This window comes from Corylus avellana, chromosome 3 (genome assembly GCF_965113065.1).
Source record: "Corylus avellana chromosome 3, dhCorAvel1.hap1.2, whole genome shotgun sequence".
Lineage (NCBI taxonomy): Eukaryota > Viridiplantae > Streptophyta > Magnoliopsida > Fagales > Betulaceae > Corylus > Corylus avellana.
In genome coordinates this window covers 10497211-10513795 of record NC_142492.1, presented here as the reverse complement: position 1 = coordinate 10513795, position 16585 = coordinate 10497211, and the positions used below count along the sequence as shown (strand labels likewise).

At 34.3% G+C, this 16585-nt stretch overlaps 2 protein-coding genes across 2 annotated transcripts; one reads left to right on the top strand and one right to left on the bottom strand.

The window, feature by feature from the left end:
* Positions 1–4831: 4831 nt before the first annotated feature.
* LOC132190940 (short-chain dehydrogenase/reductase 1-like) lies at positions 4832–9024 on the bottom strand. Its single transcript, XM_059605967.1, has 5 exons — positions 9014–9024; positions 8634–8877; positions 6462–6536; positions 5445–5627; positions 4832–5209 (listed from the first exon to the last, which is right to left on the bottom strand). The coding sequence occupies exons 1-5, from the start codon at positions 9022–9024 to the stop codon at positions 4832–4834; spliced, it is 891 nt and encodes a 296-aa protein (XP_059461950.1).
* A 1537-nt stretch (positions 9025–10561) lies between these two features.
* On the top strand, positions 10562–13694 carry LOC132190939 (uncharacterized). The gene is made up of 4 exons (XM_059605966.2): positions 10562–10600; positions 12378–12629; positions 13049–13180; positions 13323–13694. Exons 1-4 carry the CDS (start codon positions 10562–10564, stop codon positions 13584–13586), a joined length of 687 nt encoding a protein of 228 aa, XP_059461949.2. The 3' UTR covers positions 13587–13694.
* Positions 13695–16585: the final 2891 nt, after the last annotated feature.

Below are 16585 nucleotides of genomic sequence, written 5' to 3'. Positions count from 1 at the left end.
ATATTCGACAGATGTAGGACAAAAAAAAGGTTGGGGATGGGGTTTCGACCAAAAGGTTCCAACACAACAAAAAAATTCAAAAAACAACTATTAAAGGCTTCCATTTCAGTCAATCAACAAAACCCACAAATAAATTTCGGAAAATACCTTCATCGAAACCAAATTTTTCCGATTCAAAATACTGTGATTTGACGGAAACCTAGCCGAAAAAGTGACGCCGGAATGAGTGATTTACCGGTGGGTTCTGTCGCCGGCGGGGTCTGCGTCGGTGGGTTGCCGCTTGAGGTGTATCGGGTGGTTTGTTTTTTTGACCATATGAAACTTGTGGTTTCAAAAAAGAAGCCCTCAAGTTTAAGCCAAACTCACCGTTTTGGATAGTCCAAAACGGTGAGTTTTATATCCTACGTGTCCAATATGAGCACGTAGGATACAAAATTTCACTGAGGTAGACTTAAGTGAAACGGTTCGTTTAACTCAAATAACGGTAGTTAACAAAAATTAACGGTAGGGAGTTTTCTAATAGTTTCGAGTGACCTAGGGACTAAATTTTCGAAAAAAAATACCCAGAGAGTTTTTAATAAAAGCGCGTTTACCTAAGGATTTTATATATAATTTCATTTTTTTTTTAAATGGACTATAAGTTCACCTACCCCGAAAAAGAAAAAAAAAAGAAAAAAAGAAAAAAAAAAGGTAAAGTCTACCTACTTCCCTCAAACTACCACCCAATTGACAATGTCCCTCCCTCAACCTATCAAAACTTGTCAATGTCCCGCCCCCCCCCCCCCTCCCCAATGACGAAACTACCCTTAGTAAAATAAAAAATTTAAAACTAAAAAAGAAAATATAAAATATGGCCAAATTTAAAAATAAAAAAATTCTTTTTATAAGAATTTTTTTTATAAAAATTGAAAATTTTCGGTTTTTTTTTTTTTTTTTTTTTAAAAAAATTTGTTTTAGAATTTGTGTTTAAAATATAAATTTGTGTTTAAAAAAATTAAAAGTTTTCTTTTTTAAAAAAATAATTTTAAAAAAGAAATCGTTTTTTTTTTTTTTTTTTTTTTTAAATAAAAAATTCCGTTTCAAAAAAAGAAAGAAATCGTTTTAAGGTAAGGTTGTCGGGTATTAATTATAGTTGCTCATCTATGGGGGTTTTCTACGCATTCAGTGACATCTTCCCGCTTGCTATCTTGCTCTATATATATATATATATATATATATATATATATATATATATATTCTCTGCTAATATATTAATTTGCTAATATATTTATTTCTGCTCGATGTTAATAATTTGGGGAAAATACATTTTACTCGCCTGAACTATCCATCAATTTGTAGTTTGACCTTCAATATTTAAAAAATGACACTTGAACCCCCCAAAACTTCCAAATTGTTACAATTTGACCATTCTGACTTTTTTTTCCCAATATGTCCTCATCCTAAGTTAAAAATAATAATAATAATAATAAATAAAATTAAAAATAAAAATTAAGGGGTGGCCGGCCACCCTAGTTAGGCCTGGGGTGGCCTCCCACACCTTAATTTTTAATTTTAATTTTAATTTTTTTTTAAACTTCGGATTGGGGCATTTTGGGAAGAAAAAAAAAGCCAGAATGGTCGAATTGCAACAATTTGGAAGTTTGGGGGGGAGGGGTCAAGTGTCACTTTTAAAACATTAGAGGTCAAAGTGCAAAGAAATGAATAGTTCAGTGGGGTAAAATGTATTGGCATCTTTGACTGCCTTCAATTATAAATCATAAATTCGTTGAGTTTTGGTGCATAAACACTTCTAGTCAATTTTATTGTTTGTTACATGTAAGTTCTTGTTGGCTTAATTCGGTAAGCAAAATGGTGACCAAAAGTGCCAAGATTCATCATCCATTCAATTACCGTTCGGACAAGAAGAAGTGTCGTTCGGACGCTCGAAGAATTCTATTTTTCCCGAGAGCCTTGTCTGCAATCTCGTTTGCAATCCCGTCCGGACGAGCTCGATAAACAAGAATTCCCGAGAGCCTCGTCTGCAGTCTCGTCTGGACCCCGTCCAGATGACTTTTACAAAAAATGTCATATGCTGAGTTTTAGACCTCTGATTGGATCAATCTTTGCGGCGTTGGAAAGCTAACTCAAGGATCTACAAAGTCATGTTTCACGAGGTTTAGCTAATTCCAATTTTTACTAGGTTAAAACGGGTCATAAAGAGAAGACTACGAAGCTGGGCAGAATGGCTCGTCTGCAATCTCGTCCGGACGAGATTGCAGACGGCCATGTGTTAAAAACACTTTCTGGCTGTGTTTTGTTGTCCTGTCCGGACGGCACATGTTCCCGTCCGGACGCTGCGTACCTGTAACAATTTTAAATGAATATAAACTCTTTCCTAGGTCTAGGGATGATGGGACTATTATAAATACACCTCTATAGGAAGAAAGAGGGACGAATTTCTGCATCTAGAATTCGCCTTTATGTGCTAAGAGAGTAGAGTCTATTCTCTCTCTTAGAGTGATCGTTTGTGTTTACTTGTTGATTGTGGAAGTGAAGTCAACCGGAGTTCCGGTGAAGGGAGATCACGTAGAAGGATTGTGCCAGCTGGAAAGGGCTATTGCGGTAGAAGGCAAGTGGGTCGCTTGTCTTATACAAGATCGTGTTAATTGCAAAGGTTTTGTAAGTGTGAACGTCTTGTAATCCTTTATTCTTTTATTGAGTTAGTTGATTTCCTGGGTATGGCTGCCCCAGAGAGGTTTTACAATTAGAGAGTTCTCTAATTGGATTCCTCTTCGTAACCAAAATATCTGTGTTCTTTACTGTTCATTGCATATATGTTTTTGATTAATTATTATTTTGTTAGGTCAGATCTATTTCCGCATAATATTGTGTGAAACACCTATACATTAAGAATAGGTGTCATTTGGAGTCGTATATAGAATTTTCATTATATAATGAGCATATCTTGCATTTAGGTGCTCGAATTACTAGCAAATTAGACACGCTCGTAGAGTCGGGGCTGTGAGGTTCATCTGCTACTCCCTCTCTTTGGAGTTCAATATGACATATGAATTGTCAAATGAAAAACGAGAAATGAGCATAGGGTACACTAGTGTTTCAAGCCACATCAGCTTAGTGAGATACATAGCTGGATAAAGATGCAATATGTAGCATTATTCATTCACAATACATAGCATAGAAAACTTTTATTCAATTTTATTTGTAAAGAATAAAGAATTGAGTCTGTTAGTTTGATTTAGATTAGTAGTTTGATTTAGGTTATCAATTTTATTTGTAAGTTAATAATGGGCGTGACTCAAAATTTTAAGTAATTTTGTAATTTAATAATGTGTTTAGTACAAAGTTAATCAAATTAGAGTTAGAATTTTATAGGATATCGCTACAAAATATTTTCCAGCACAAGTTGATATCATGATTAAACTAATTAATAATTTATATTATTTAAAATAACCCAAAGTTTTGTGGCCAATGTCAAGGCACGTTCCTTTTCAGATCATAAATGTATTATAAATTGTGTTAGTGGGTTTGATGTTTTTGTCCCTTATTTCCACTCATCTCTCTAATGTATGGAGAAGAGGAAGTGGCTGAAATCGGAGACTTGTCCGTGATGTTTAAAGTAACAAAAACCAGCCTTTGTTGTAGACATCATATATTTATACAATTACTAGATATGGTAATCCTCATAACAGAGGAATTTGAATCTGTACAAAGAAATCTGTTAGATCCCAAATTATGCACTTACGGACTGGGTTGATGATGATCACCTGCAAAGCTGGGATCCAAGGCGTCAATTTCAGTAATTAAGCTTTCATTTAAGATATCGAAGATACTCTAAAGCTTAAGTCAGTGTCGACTTTGGCTTGAGGGGCGATAGACAGAGAGAGAGAGAGGGGTCATCCCTTGATCGAGGGAGAAGATGGGTGTGTACCATAAATGTATTAAGGAGGTGTTAAGGCCCACACTTCATGGGAGTGTTAAATATTAGTTAAATAATTAAATTTATTATTTTTGTTATTAATTTAATTTTTCGGGATAAATAGTAATTAGTTAACAAATATGTTAATATCTATATGCTCTACCTAGCCACTTCCCTAGCTAATATATTTATTTCAGGTCAATGTTAATTTTATGATTGCAGTTTAAGCTCAAATGAGAAGATATGTCAGTTAAGAATCGATTGGCATATTTGTTTATTATAGAATGAGGATTTCATGCACTTAGGTGCTCGGATTGCTAACAAGTTGGAAACCAATAAGGGTGATGTAGGACAGCAAACCCCAATTAATTTGGGGTTCAAGTAATGGAAGTATAAAATGAAATATTTTTCCTTCTCTTTCTTGTATAGGACCACTTGTCTGCAAAGCTCATTCAAATGAGGTTGCAAACAAACAGACAGAACCCCGTTTCTGTAAACCCCATTCGAATGAGGTTGTAGATGAGTCTTTCAGTTTGGACTAATTTTGCAAGTAGAAGCAATTGTCCACAAACTCCGATTGAACAAAGTTGCAGATGAACCAAACAAAAATATCAAACTTTTTGAATAAATTAATGAATATGAAGCATCTACTTAATTATCATCACTATTTTGTTTCCCTTTAATTTATTTTTACAGCGGGAGCTGTACGTGGTGCGTGCATGCAAGAGAAGGATACAGCAACTGCAAGAACCAGAAAACTTTTATTCAATGCTCATTCACTGGACGTAACATATATAGAAAACTCTTAATCAATGTAAGTACTGAAAAGTAAAACAACTGCAAGAACCGGAGAAACTACGACTATAAAATGTGACATGAAAATGAACAACTGCATCGTATTGCACCAATTATCACTTAAAAGGTTGACACTTCCGTCTGAGAAAAGAATAGGCCGGAAGGTCCACCTTCAGGCATCAAAGCTAGTGTGACAGGACTTTTAGCTCCTTCTTCAACAGTCAAGACTCCGGTGTTGTGATTAATATCTGTCTTGACATAGCCCGGACAAACTGAGTTAATGGCAATGTTGGGATACTTCATAGCAAGAACCCTTGTAAAAGCATTCACAGCTGCCTTGGAGACAAGATAAGCAGACAAATTTGTCGGCCAGCCTTTGACTTGTATCAAATTCTCCTTGACGTCTTCTAGGAACCCTTCCACCACCTTGTCCACTTTTCCTTCTGTGAGGCCATCTACATCTCCTAGCTCCTTCCTTGTATTCTCATTTGGGATATGCTGCAATTCCATTGTTGTTAATTAGCACCTATGACATAACTAAAAGTCTCTACTTTCTGATATATAAAGTTCGTTTGAGTTTGCAATTTCAAAAGGTACAATTAAAAAATAATGATTTTAAAATGTTCAATTTGAAAATAATGCGTTCAAAAAAAAATGCACCATTTTACCCACGATTTGAAAACACACCGCAATTTTTTAAAACGCGCTCTCTAACGATATAATAATGTTGTACCTTTAACTGTCCCAAGGAGGAGGAGACATTTATTATTCTTGCAGAATTGGATGATTGAAGAAGTGGAATTAGTTCTTTGCTCACTAGCTTCATCCCATAATAATTTGTTCTTATACAATCCGTGGCAGTTTCGAATGTTTGCTTGAAAACTTTCTCCAAGGATCCACGATTTCCACCTGCAACCTGTATCATCGTATGCAGTGGTAAATGATGTAGCATATATGTTTGAAATCATTTGAATACTATTTTATTTTGGACAAAGTTTTCTTTCGGATTAACCCAATCTAAACTAAAATTGATTTGTTCACATTTTTAATAAAATTAGGGAAAAATGCAAACTTAGTCTTTGTAGTTTACCTGATTTGCAAATTAGCTCTCTTTGGTATCAAAATGAACTCAGAGATCCCTGACATATGCCAAAAAAATAATTTACTCGTTCACTGACTTAACAGATTTCGTTAGTGTGACATTAACTTAAATATAACACGTGTCACAATTTTATTGGTTCTGACGTATTTACATTATCAAAATCTGTTAAATTAGTTGATGAAATTTGACTGTAATGAGTAAATTGTCTTTTTGGTACGCCTTAGGGATCCCTAAATTCATTTTGATACCACTGGAGGTTAATTGCAAATCAGGTAAACCACAATGACTAATTTTGTAATTTTCTCAAAAAATTAACCAAGTATGTGGTATTTGTCCTTAGTGCATGTGAAAACGCATATAAGAATATTGTACTCGATCTAAGAGACATATGTTAATTTAATAAATTGTATTTGAGGAATTTCCTTCATTCTTGTTTTGAAGTAAAACTTTGTCCTTTTATTTATTTTTATTTTTTGCATTAATGAGACTTTCTTTCCTACAGTGTGGGAAGGAAACCATTAAACTATATATTATAGTCTACATTTCCACTTAAACACATTATCTTGCAGTAATTAAGTATTTCAAATTTCTGGATTATACTCTAAATTTAAAATGCTGATAGAGATTATATTACATTGGGAAACTTACTTCATAATACCCTTGTATTAAGCCCTCTTGATCTTCTGCGTTGATTACGGATCCAGCAATCCCTGCATTGTTTATCTGCAATTTAAAATAATTTCAATATTAGAGTACTAAATGGGGGATAAGAACAAGACTTCGCATAGTTATTGGTCTGTATTTTTCACCAAGCAAATGACTTTTTTTTCCTTTTCAGAAAAGCCGGTGGAGGAGATCACTTATGGCTATTCTATCTAAGTATGACTATAGTAGTCGCTACTCGCTGAGAGCCGTACATGGAGGGACCAAGACAATGGGAACCGCATATTATCTCTTAAGTCCGACTGAATCATAACCTGACTCAGTTCCATCAAAAAATTAGTGGGACCAAAAGCAGCTAATACTAATAGGATTGATGATTCTTTTTTCAGGAGTTAGTCTTACCTTAGTACATATCTAAAACCATTTGGAGAATCTTATTGAGACCACTGAACCACTACCATTAATGGTAAACTACATGACTTTATTTTCATCTAAAAAAGATTACATGATTTCATCTTAATTCAAAAGTATAGACTGATTAGAAAGGTATCTATATAATTAATCTTCCTTAGACTATTGGATATATAAGGGCTCATCCATACTTATCCTTTTTCGTTTTTTCTTTTCCATACTATGAACAGTTTGGAAAAGCAGCCTAGTCAAGCAATAGGAAATACACATCCCAATGAATTTTAATATTCCCATCTACAAGTCAAAGTCATATTCTCCATAAAAATCAAGTGTCTTACCAAGGATCAGAACATACAATACGGGAAGTTAATATAAGAGGATAGGTGTTCCCTTACCTACTTAAGAAGGTGTCTAGACTATACAAACAGGGCCGGCCCAATGATTTTTTGGGCCTTAGGCGAAACTTTTAAATGAAGCTTTATTTTTAAAATATTTAAATATTAATTAAATAATATTTATTTTAATATTATTGTTATTATATTTTTATTTAAAAATGATTATTCTCCCCAAAATACTCTATCTAAATCTTTTGAATAAACTAGTCATTTTCTATTATGCATCTCCCCATTTGATAATTTCCGTATATAATATGTACTAAAAAAATGCTTAGAGTTCTCATCTTAAGGAAAATCTATATTACTATCTTATTGGCATTTTCTACTAATAAATCCCTTAATTTTGCATCAATATTTTTCTATTGGCCTGGGTCATAAATATTTGTATCAATAGAGTTTTTTTTCCCTATTCAAATGAGGAAAGGGATAGAGTTAGATACTATTCAAATATTTGTACCAATAGACTTAGATATGTCAATAGTATTTTCATTATCTTCTAGTTCTTTTTGATGAATTTCTTGTTTATTTACAAGTTTTTCACCTAAATTATCATCTATATTTTGTTTATTGCTAATAACAAATTTATTTAGAGCTCCTCTTTGTCAGCTTTTCTACTACTTTTTTTTTTTTTTTTTTTTAAGTTTTTCATATCCAGATACATATTTTTTGGTAGAAATATTTGATTAAAAATATTAAAAAAAATTAAACAAACACGATATATATGTATATATAACAATAAAACTGAGCTGTGGTTTTATTGTTCTATTTTTTACTGTACAGCTAAGGAAGCATGTTGTGGGCCTTGTGAGTTGTGGTCGTTGTGCAGCAAAAGCATGCTGAGGGCCTCAATATTATAAAAAAAATAAAATTATTTTTTTAAAGCATGTTGAGGGCCTCATTATTATAAACAAATAACATATATATTTTTTTAAACATGTTGAGGGCCTTGTGGCCGTTCTGCAGAAAGCATGCTAGGACCTCCATATTATAAAAAAAATAATATTATTTTTTTTAAAGCACGTTGAAGGCCTTAAGAAAGCATGTTGAGGGCCTTGATATTATAAACAAGTAATAATATTTTTTTTAAGCATGTTGAGGGTCTTAAATTTTTATGCAATTTTTTTTTTTTTTTTTTTTTTTTTTTGGGCCTTAGAAATTTTTTTTTTTTGAGCTTATGAAATTGGGGCTCTAGGCGCCGGCCTAACTCGCCTAGCGGTTGGGCCGGCCCTGTATACAAATCAGTACAAGGCTTATCTACGGTATCCGGTCACGTTAGCCACCCATGCATGCAATACAGACAACTAATTACATGTACACCTGATCACAAGTATCGGAGAGTTGGATTACGTACCAATATGTCAAGCTTCCCAAATTGAGTTTTGATGAAATTTGCAAAAGAAGAAATGCTAGCCTTGTCCCCCACATCAAGTTGATGAAAAATCACATCGGAGTATCCAGCAGCCTTGAGTTTTTCAACAGCTTCATTTCCCCTCTTCACATCTCTAGCAGTTAATATCACCTCCACCCCATTTGAAGCTAGCTGCTTACATATTTCAAATCCTATCCCTTTGTTGGCCCCCGTAACAACTGCAATCCTAAAGAAAAAAGTTTGAAACAAATGCAAAAACAAAGAAATTAAGGATCGATGTTTCACTACTTACTACGATATATAATCATATACATCTGACTTCTGAGGTTCATATTAAAACATGTTGTTAAAGATGAAATTACCTCTTCGTCATGTTTGTTGACTTGTTTCTGCAATTCGTTGATGCTTATTTATGGAAGTTTGTGGTTTTTCTGTTGTTTGGATGGTTTAAGGTAAGGTTGTGGGGTATTTATAGTTGCTCATCTCTGGGTTTTCTACGCATGCAGTGACATCTTATATATATATATATATATTTGCACTGGATGTTATGTAGACAGACTAATTCCATATTGGTGCATATATACACAAGTTGGATCGGATAATTAATAATTCCTGCACCTATCAACAAAATCATTAATGATATACATAATATTTGCTAAAGTCAACATATGGTAGTTGTTACCTCCACATGCCAAGATTAATCTCTATGCTCAAAGTAATCTATTTGGTTGTCTCATGTTAAAGCTTCTTCTGTAGATGTGCATACACCCTTTTGTCAGACAAGGGAGTAGAAAAGGTTTAGGACAATTCTAATATGCTTTAGAGATACTCTTTTCTTAAGTGTTTTTTAAGTAGAAATATGAGTTGGCAACACAATAAAATATTCAGAGACACAAACTTATGTGAATTGACTATATATATATGAAATTAATTAAAACTACAATTAATACTAATTGGAGGAGGGTTTATTGAAAGATGATCCTCACACTACTACAGCTAGTTAGAATTATTTTGTTTAGGGTCTCCACCAAAAATGCATTTAAATTTGGATTGAGTATTTTATTTTATTTTATTTTATTTTTGGTTTTTCTAGATTAATTAGATTAGGTAAATGTTAAAAATACACACTTTGGTACTATCCCCATATATAACAAATGCATATCCATGAATACTGGATATATTTGTTAATTAAATAACTAACCTACTTTTATTTTATTTAGGCTCCCCATATATAACAAATGCATAAATATCCATGAATATTTATTATATTTGTTAATTAATTGTATAGGTTTATATTTTTTATGTGGTTGAAATTAGGTTTATATATATGCATGTGCTTGAAATTATGTTTATATTTTTTAAGTCTTATATATTTGTTCCTAATGTACGTAGAGAAAAAATGGACAAGAGTTGGATGACAAAGTCTAGGGGTACAAGGAAATACAGAGACGGGTGTAGATTGTTCGTGGAGTTTGCAGTTAGTAACTATAGAGCCCCCTAATGGATTCGTCTATTGCCCTTATAAGATTTGTCGAAATAACCAGCGCTACCCACCAGGTTTCGTATTCAACCACTTGACAGGGGGTAAAGGAATAATGTCGGAATACACACTCTAGTACTATCACGGTGAAAAGCATGTACAGGGTCCTGGTATAGGCTCTAATTCGAATCGCCCGGCCGCAGATGCCGGTGCAAGCGCAAATCAGGATGGAGACATGCACGCAATGTTGTGTGATTTATTCGGCATGCACGAAATCAGGGAAGACAATTGCCTCAGGTCGTAGTTCAAGGGGGTGAAGAAATTGTGAACCAAGAAGCCGCTAAAGGTGACGCACTAAAGTATTATGACATAGATGCATCTTTTCATCCAACTCGCTGGCTGACGTGCAGTGAGTTAGGGCTGAGTTCTCATGGCCATGTGGAGCGGCTATACGGCTAACCTAGAGCAGGTACGGATGACAGTGAGACACAGCCCTCGGAAGACATGACTGGTGGGACAGGTGCTATGGATGACTCGCAGCCCAATGACTTATTACTTGCATTACTAGTGAAGCTAAGGTTTTTGTCCGTTTAAATTAGGTTTAATTCAAGATTCAGAGGGAATCAAATGCGTTTTTCTTTGTTTGAAAAACTTGGGTTTGAATGTTATGTAAGATTTTTGTGCTTCGTTGGTGAAAAATGGTTGAAGTTGGCTCACTCAAACTGATATCATGTAAATTCTTTCAATGTCTATTTTGGGATGTTGAATTTTAAGTGAACTTCTTTTAACTGGAACTATCATCTATTTTGTTTCCTTTTTGGTCAATTCTTGGAAGTTCTTTTAGGTGTCTTCAAGTACGTCCGTTGCTTCTAGTTAGGTATTTTCAAATGTATACTTCTAGTGTACTTGGGCAACCTTAGGCTTTTAATGATATCTTCAATTCTTCATTACTTATAAAAAAAATTAATAATAAAACATAAAAATAAAAAATAAATAAATAAAGTATGTCTATTGTTTATGGGGCTCTGCTGAGTCATTAGAATTGGGAACCTGTGTAGGAGACTCTAAATATCAATGTGGACTGGTTTGTTATATTTGAATAATATTCAGGCTAGTGTTAGCAGACTTGCAATTATGTAAAATGTTATCAAAGAGAACGGTTTAGCCCCAACTGTAACAAATAATTCGGATTGATTTTTGACATTAGTGATGAATTTTAGGAAAGATTTGAATTTTTTTTTTCTTCATACTAGATTAAGGATTGATCAATGAGTAAAGCGTTTTGTCTGATCACTAATTGCTCTGTATAATCGAAATTGGATACTCATTCTCTTAGTTACATTTTGTCCTTTGTGCACTGTACATGGTGGTGAAATTATTGCACATGTTCTGCAGTAAGCCGTTTACAGGCTAGAGATTAATGTAGGGAGAACTATTGGAATGTTTATTGCGTATAGATTTTCAGTGGGCTTGTTATTTCTACTTCTTTCATGAAATTTATGTTACGCACAAATTGAGAGTTTTCAGAGTTACTTGTGTGTCTAGTAGACATATGCTTGTGTGAGCATGCAGTTTTCGTAGTAAATTATGGTAATCTCTTGATTATTAGCTGTTAATTCTTCCTGAATTATGACATGAGTATTTATGTTTTGTAGTCAATTTTGGCCATTCAGTGATTTCAATTTAATTCTTATCTTTTACCATCTTGTACTTGAAATCCCATATTTTGTTATATTCTTAAATATTAATGGTGGGTATGAGTAGCTCTTACTAAAAAAGCTAACATTTTCTTGTCTAGATGGCATTACAAGAAAAGTTAGATAAATGGAAAAAAATATACTTTACCCCTTTGAACTATCCACTTATTTGCACTTTTAACCCCAATGTTTAAAAAGTGACACTTTACCCTCCCAAACTTTCAAATTGTTGCAATTCGACCATTTTAACTTTTTTTTTTCCCAAAATGCCCCCATCCAAAGTTTAAAAAAATTAAAAAATTAAAAAATTAAAATTAAGGGGTGGCCGGTCTGGGGTGGCACCACCCCTTAATTTTTTTTTTTTTTTTTTTTAAGTTTTATTTATTTTTAGTTTATTATTATTATTATTAGTATTATTAACTTGGGATGGGGGCATTTTGGGAGGGAAAAAAAAAAGTCAGAATTGTCAAATTGCAACAATTTGGAAGTTTGGGGGGATAAATTAAGTGTCACTTTTTAAACATTGGGATTAAAAGTGCAAATTGATAGATAGTTCATGGGTTTCCCCTAGATAAATTCAAGAAGCAGCAAGAGAAGTGCCAGTCAACGAGCATTGCAGCAGCTAATAAGTCCACAATTCAGAAATCCACACCTGTAGCTGCAGCACTCTCAGCCAATGCAAGAACCCCTGCTCCTGCCGTTAAATTTTCAAATGATACAGAGAGACTTCCAACACATCAACAGCATTTGGAAAGCCCTGTAGGAGCTCAGATCAAGCGTGTTGTAGATCTGCTACTGGAGGTTTAAACCGAATTCTTCCTGCCTTTATCTATACATACGTATTGCCTAATGCTCTAGTTATTCGCAATGCTCATTGCTGAAATGATTTAAAAGTTGTGTGTTTACTGCAAAAGAAATAGTTATAGTTATCCACATTCATCAAACTGGGACCTTTTTTTTTATGCAATTAATTGGGGAAACTCAAAACCTTGTTTATATGGCATGATTTTAAGGGGAAACTGATAATACTTGATAGACAGCTGTACTTTGAATTGAAGGTAATTATAAATTATAGATGTTTGTGGGCAATTTGTATTGTAGTTTTATTTACTGTAATAACGGGGTATATCAAATCAATAGAAGTCAACATGAGTTACATTGCCCTGGTTGGACCAGGTTAATGTTAATTATCACCAGTTGAATGTTGTTTGTATTTGCAGACAAGGCAAGCCTTCACACTGGAGCAAATAAATGAATCATGTTATGTTGACGCGAATGCCAACAAAGCTGTCTTTGACAGTTTGAGGAATAACCCGAAAGTGCACTATGATGGGAAGCGTTTCTCTTACAAGGTAACATTAAACTTACGTAGCCGCAGAACTTCATGGACTAATAAACTTTTTCGATTTAGTAATTAAGTTGTATTTAGTTTTTTCCTTATACCTCTTTCATGGTGGGTAACATTTTGACTTGTCACTTGGTCTACTGTCTAAGCATGATCTAAAGGGAAAGAGTCAGCTTCTTTACTTAATAAGGAAAAAACCAGAGGGCATTGCTGTCATTGATCTTAAGGATGCATACCCAACTGTGATGGATGACTTGCAGGTACATGTAATATTTGATTTCCCCATTTTGTTTGATGAACTTTTACATCATGATATTCATGATTTCATAATAGAACCAGAATTTTGTTCAGAGAAGTCTCTGGAAAAAACTGCTAGGCCTTTTGGCCTTGTGCATGCCTCCCTCTTTCTGTAAGGTGTAGTCTTGGGTTTAATCCATGGGTGCAGTTGGATTGGGGAGGGCAAAGATTATCCATTATCACGTGGCCTATAAAAAAACTGATTGACCAAAAAAAAAACAAAAGGTTGCTAGAAAAAGTTCATCTTGCATTGAAGGCCACTGAACGAACTGTTTTTTTTTTTTTTTGATAACTAAAAGCATTTGGTAAGAAAACTGGACGAACCTTTGAATTCTATGGATTTGATTATCTCTCTGTGTACAACTTGCCGAGCATAGTTCAGAGGTGACGGGTGACTGTGTGTTGGTGGGACTTGGAAAGGCCTGGAAGCCTGCCTTCCCTTGACCTTTTGGTGTCGGGTGGGAACTTCTTTTCTCAGAATGATAAACAAAAAGATCCAAGGTTTTGAATAGTTATCATTAAAAGGAGCAAATTGTGTGATATAGTTGTATCTGCTAAAGTTTTTCTGGCTTTGGATGCATTGATTAGCTTTTTCAAAAAGTTGATTTTCATTATGACACGTTACCAAAAGTGTAACATGTTACCTTAACACGTTACCAAATGGTAAGGTGTCAAATTGACACATTACTAAAGAATGGCATGTAATATGCATCGACACGTCACCATTTTGTAAATATTTAATTAATTAACTCAATTATTGAACGATCAATACATAAAATGATCGTTTAATAAAACTCCGCTCGCTCGTTTAACGTTCGTGCGAATACTAACACGAGCTAAGAACAAAATTACGAAAATTAGAAATTATTAAAGCTTGCATATGTATTGCATTCATGCAATAGAACAAGTTGAACATTCGTTTAACATACCAGTATAAAACTACACTCGATCGTTTAACGTTCGCAAATAATATTAGCGCGACTAATATATATAATTTACTGTATATACACATAATAACAAGTTCTAGTAATATATATACATACTTATAATTAAGTACTATACATTAATAATTTTGGTATTCTATATTATTTATTAAGGGGTAAATATATCATAAGTCTCTGAGTCAACGTGCTAAAATTAAATAGTCCATAAGTTTTCTTTTTCAAAAATTTACTCTCTAGGTCAATCAAAATGCGAGTAAAATTCCTATCGTTAGAATTTTGTAACTGCCGTTAGTCCCTTCTAAACAGTGCAGTTTTGTAATGTCAGATCAGGCGAAAATGTTGGTTCTATGTGTCGAAGTGTACACGTGGGATTAAAACTCACCGTTTTGGGAACATCCAAAACGGTGAGTTTTGGAAAGTTGGGGGTTTTATTTTGAAACCCCCAAGTCATATTTCATCCTGATGAAACAAACGGACGAGAGAATCCCAGGCATACCCATTGACCCATGGAGCGGCTAAACGGAGACCCACCGGCGCGACCGAATCCACCGCCGAGCCTAGCGGTCCGGCGTCCAACCTGAATTTGGCGTCCACCCATTTCTGCCCTAGAGCTTAGACCCATCGATCAGCAACCCATCCAAGGTAATTTCCCATAATGGTTTTGTGGTTTGTGTTGGTCTAACAGTGTGGAAGCATTTTCTTATAGTTTTAGGAAGCTTTTGCTGTATTGGAAGATTTTTGTCGAAACCCCCATCCCCAAAATTTTTGTCGAATCTATGTTGGATTTATATATACAATATAATCTGTGTTGGAATCTTACAAAACATACTTTATTGCATTGTTGGCAGCGGGTGTGGTCCATATTGGTTGTGGTTCAAATGGAATATGAATTCCATTATTTTTGTAAACTTTTGGGGTGTAATGGCTTTGTCCATAATAACTTATGTTTGTCGTGTTTTGTCCTTTGACATTTGATTGTGGGTCATAGAGAGGGTTGAGAGTAATTACAACCCTAAGGGGTGGTAAGGTTTGTTAGACCAACACAAACCACAAAAAAATTATGAGAAATACCTTGGATGGGTTGCTGGTCGATGGGTCTCGGTTCTAGGGCAGAAATGGGTGGACGCGCAATTCAGGTTGGACGCCGAACCGCTAGGCTCGACGGTGGTTCTGTCGCGCCAGTGGGTCTCCGTTTAGCTATCGATGGGTGCGTTGGTGGGTGTCCGTTCAGCTGTCGATGGGTGCGTCAATGAGTCTCCGTTCAACCTCTGCGTCGATCGGTGGGTATGGCTGGGATTCTCTTGTCCGTTTTTTTTCGTCGGAGAAGAAATATGACTTGGGGGTTTCAAAATAAAACCACCAAGTTTCCAAAACTCACCGTTTTGGGAACACCCAAAACGGTGAGTTTTGATCCTACGAGTACACTTGGACACGTAGGATCAATATTTTTGCCTAATCGAGCATTCCAAAAACGCAACGTTTAGAAGGGACTAACGGCATTTACAAAATTCTGATGACAGAGATTTTTCTTGCATTTTGATTGACCCAAGAGAAAAATTTTTGAAAAAAAAAAAAAAAAAAAAAAAAAACTTAGTGACTATTTAATTTTGGCGCGTTGACTCAGGAACTTATGATATGTTTACCCATTATTAAGAATCTGATTAATAATTTTTTAAGTATTTACTTAATTATAATTAAGTAACAATAAGTACCATGTGCTTACTGTTACTTAATTAGTAAATCCAAATTCCAAATATATACTTAATAAATAATTATATAGTAGTTATATATATGGATCCATTCCATATATTTATATACTAAATTTAATATAAATTGGTTCATGTAATACTTATTCTCGATCGATACATACCCTAATAAAACTCGGCAAAAGCTTGTTTAACGTGCGACAATATTTTTTTATTTTTGTAATAAAAAAGAAAATTAGAATAGCTTATATATATATATATATATATATATATATATATTACCTACGAGCTCAACCCTAGATCATCATCATCTTCTTATGACATTCTAAAAAATTAGAAAGCTATACGGCCGGCTAAAACATCAACTTGCTTAGGGTGCCCCTAAGGTTTACAAATTACAACGTATAGAACACGTTTATAGAACACGTTTATTACAACCCTAGGAATTCCCAACTACGTAATAGC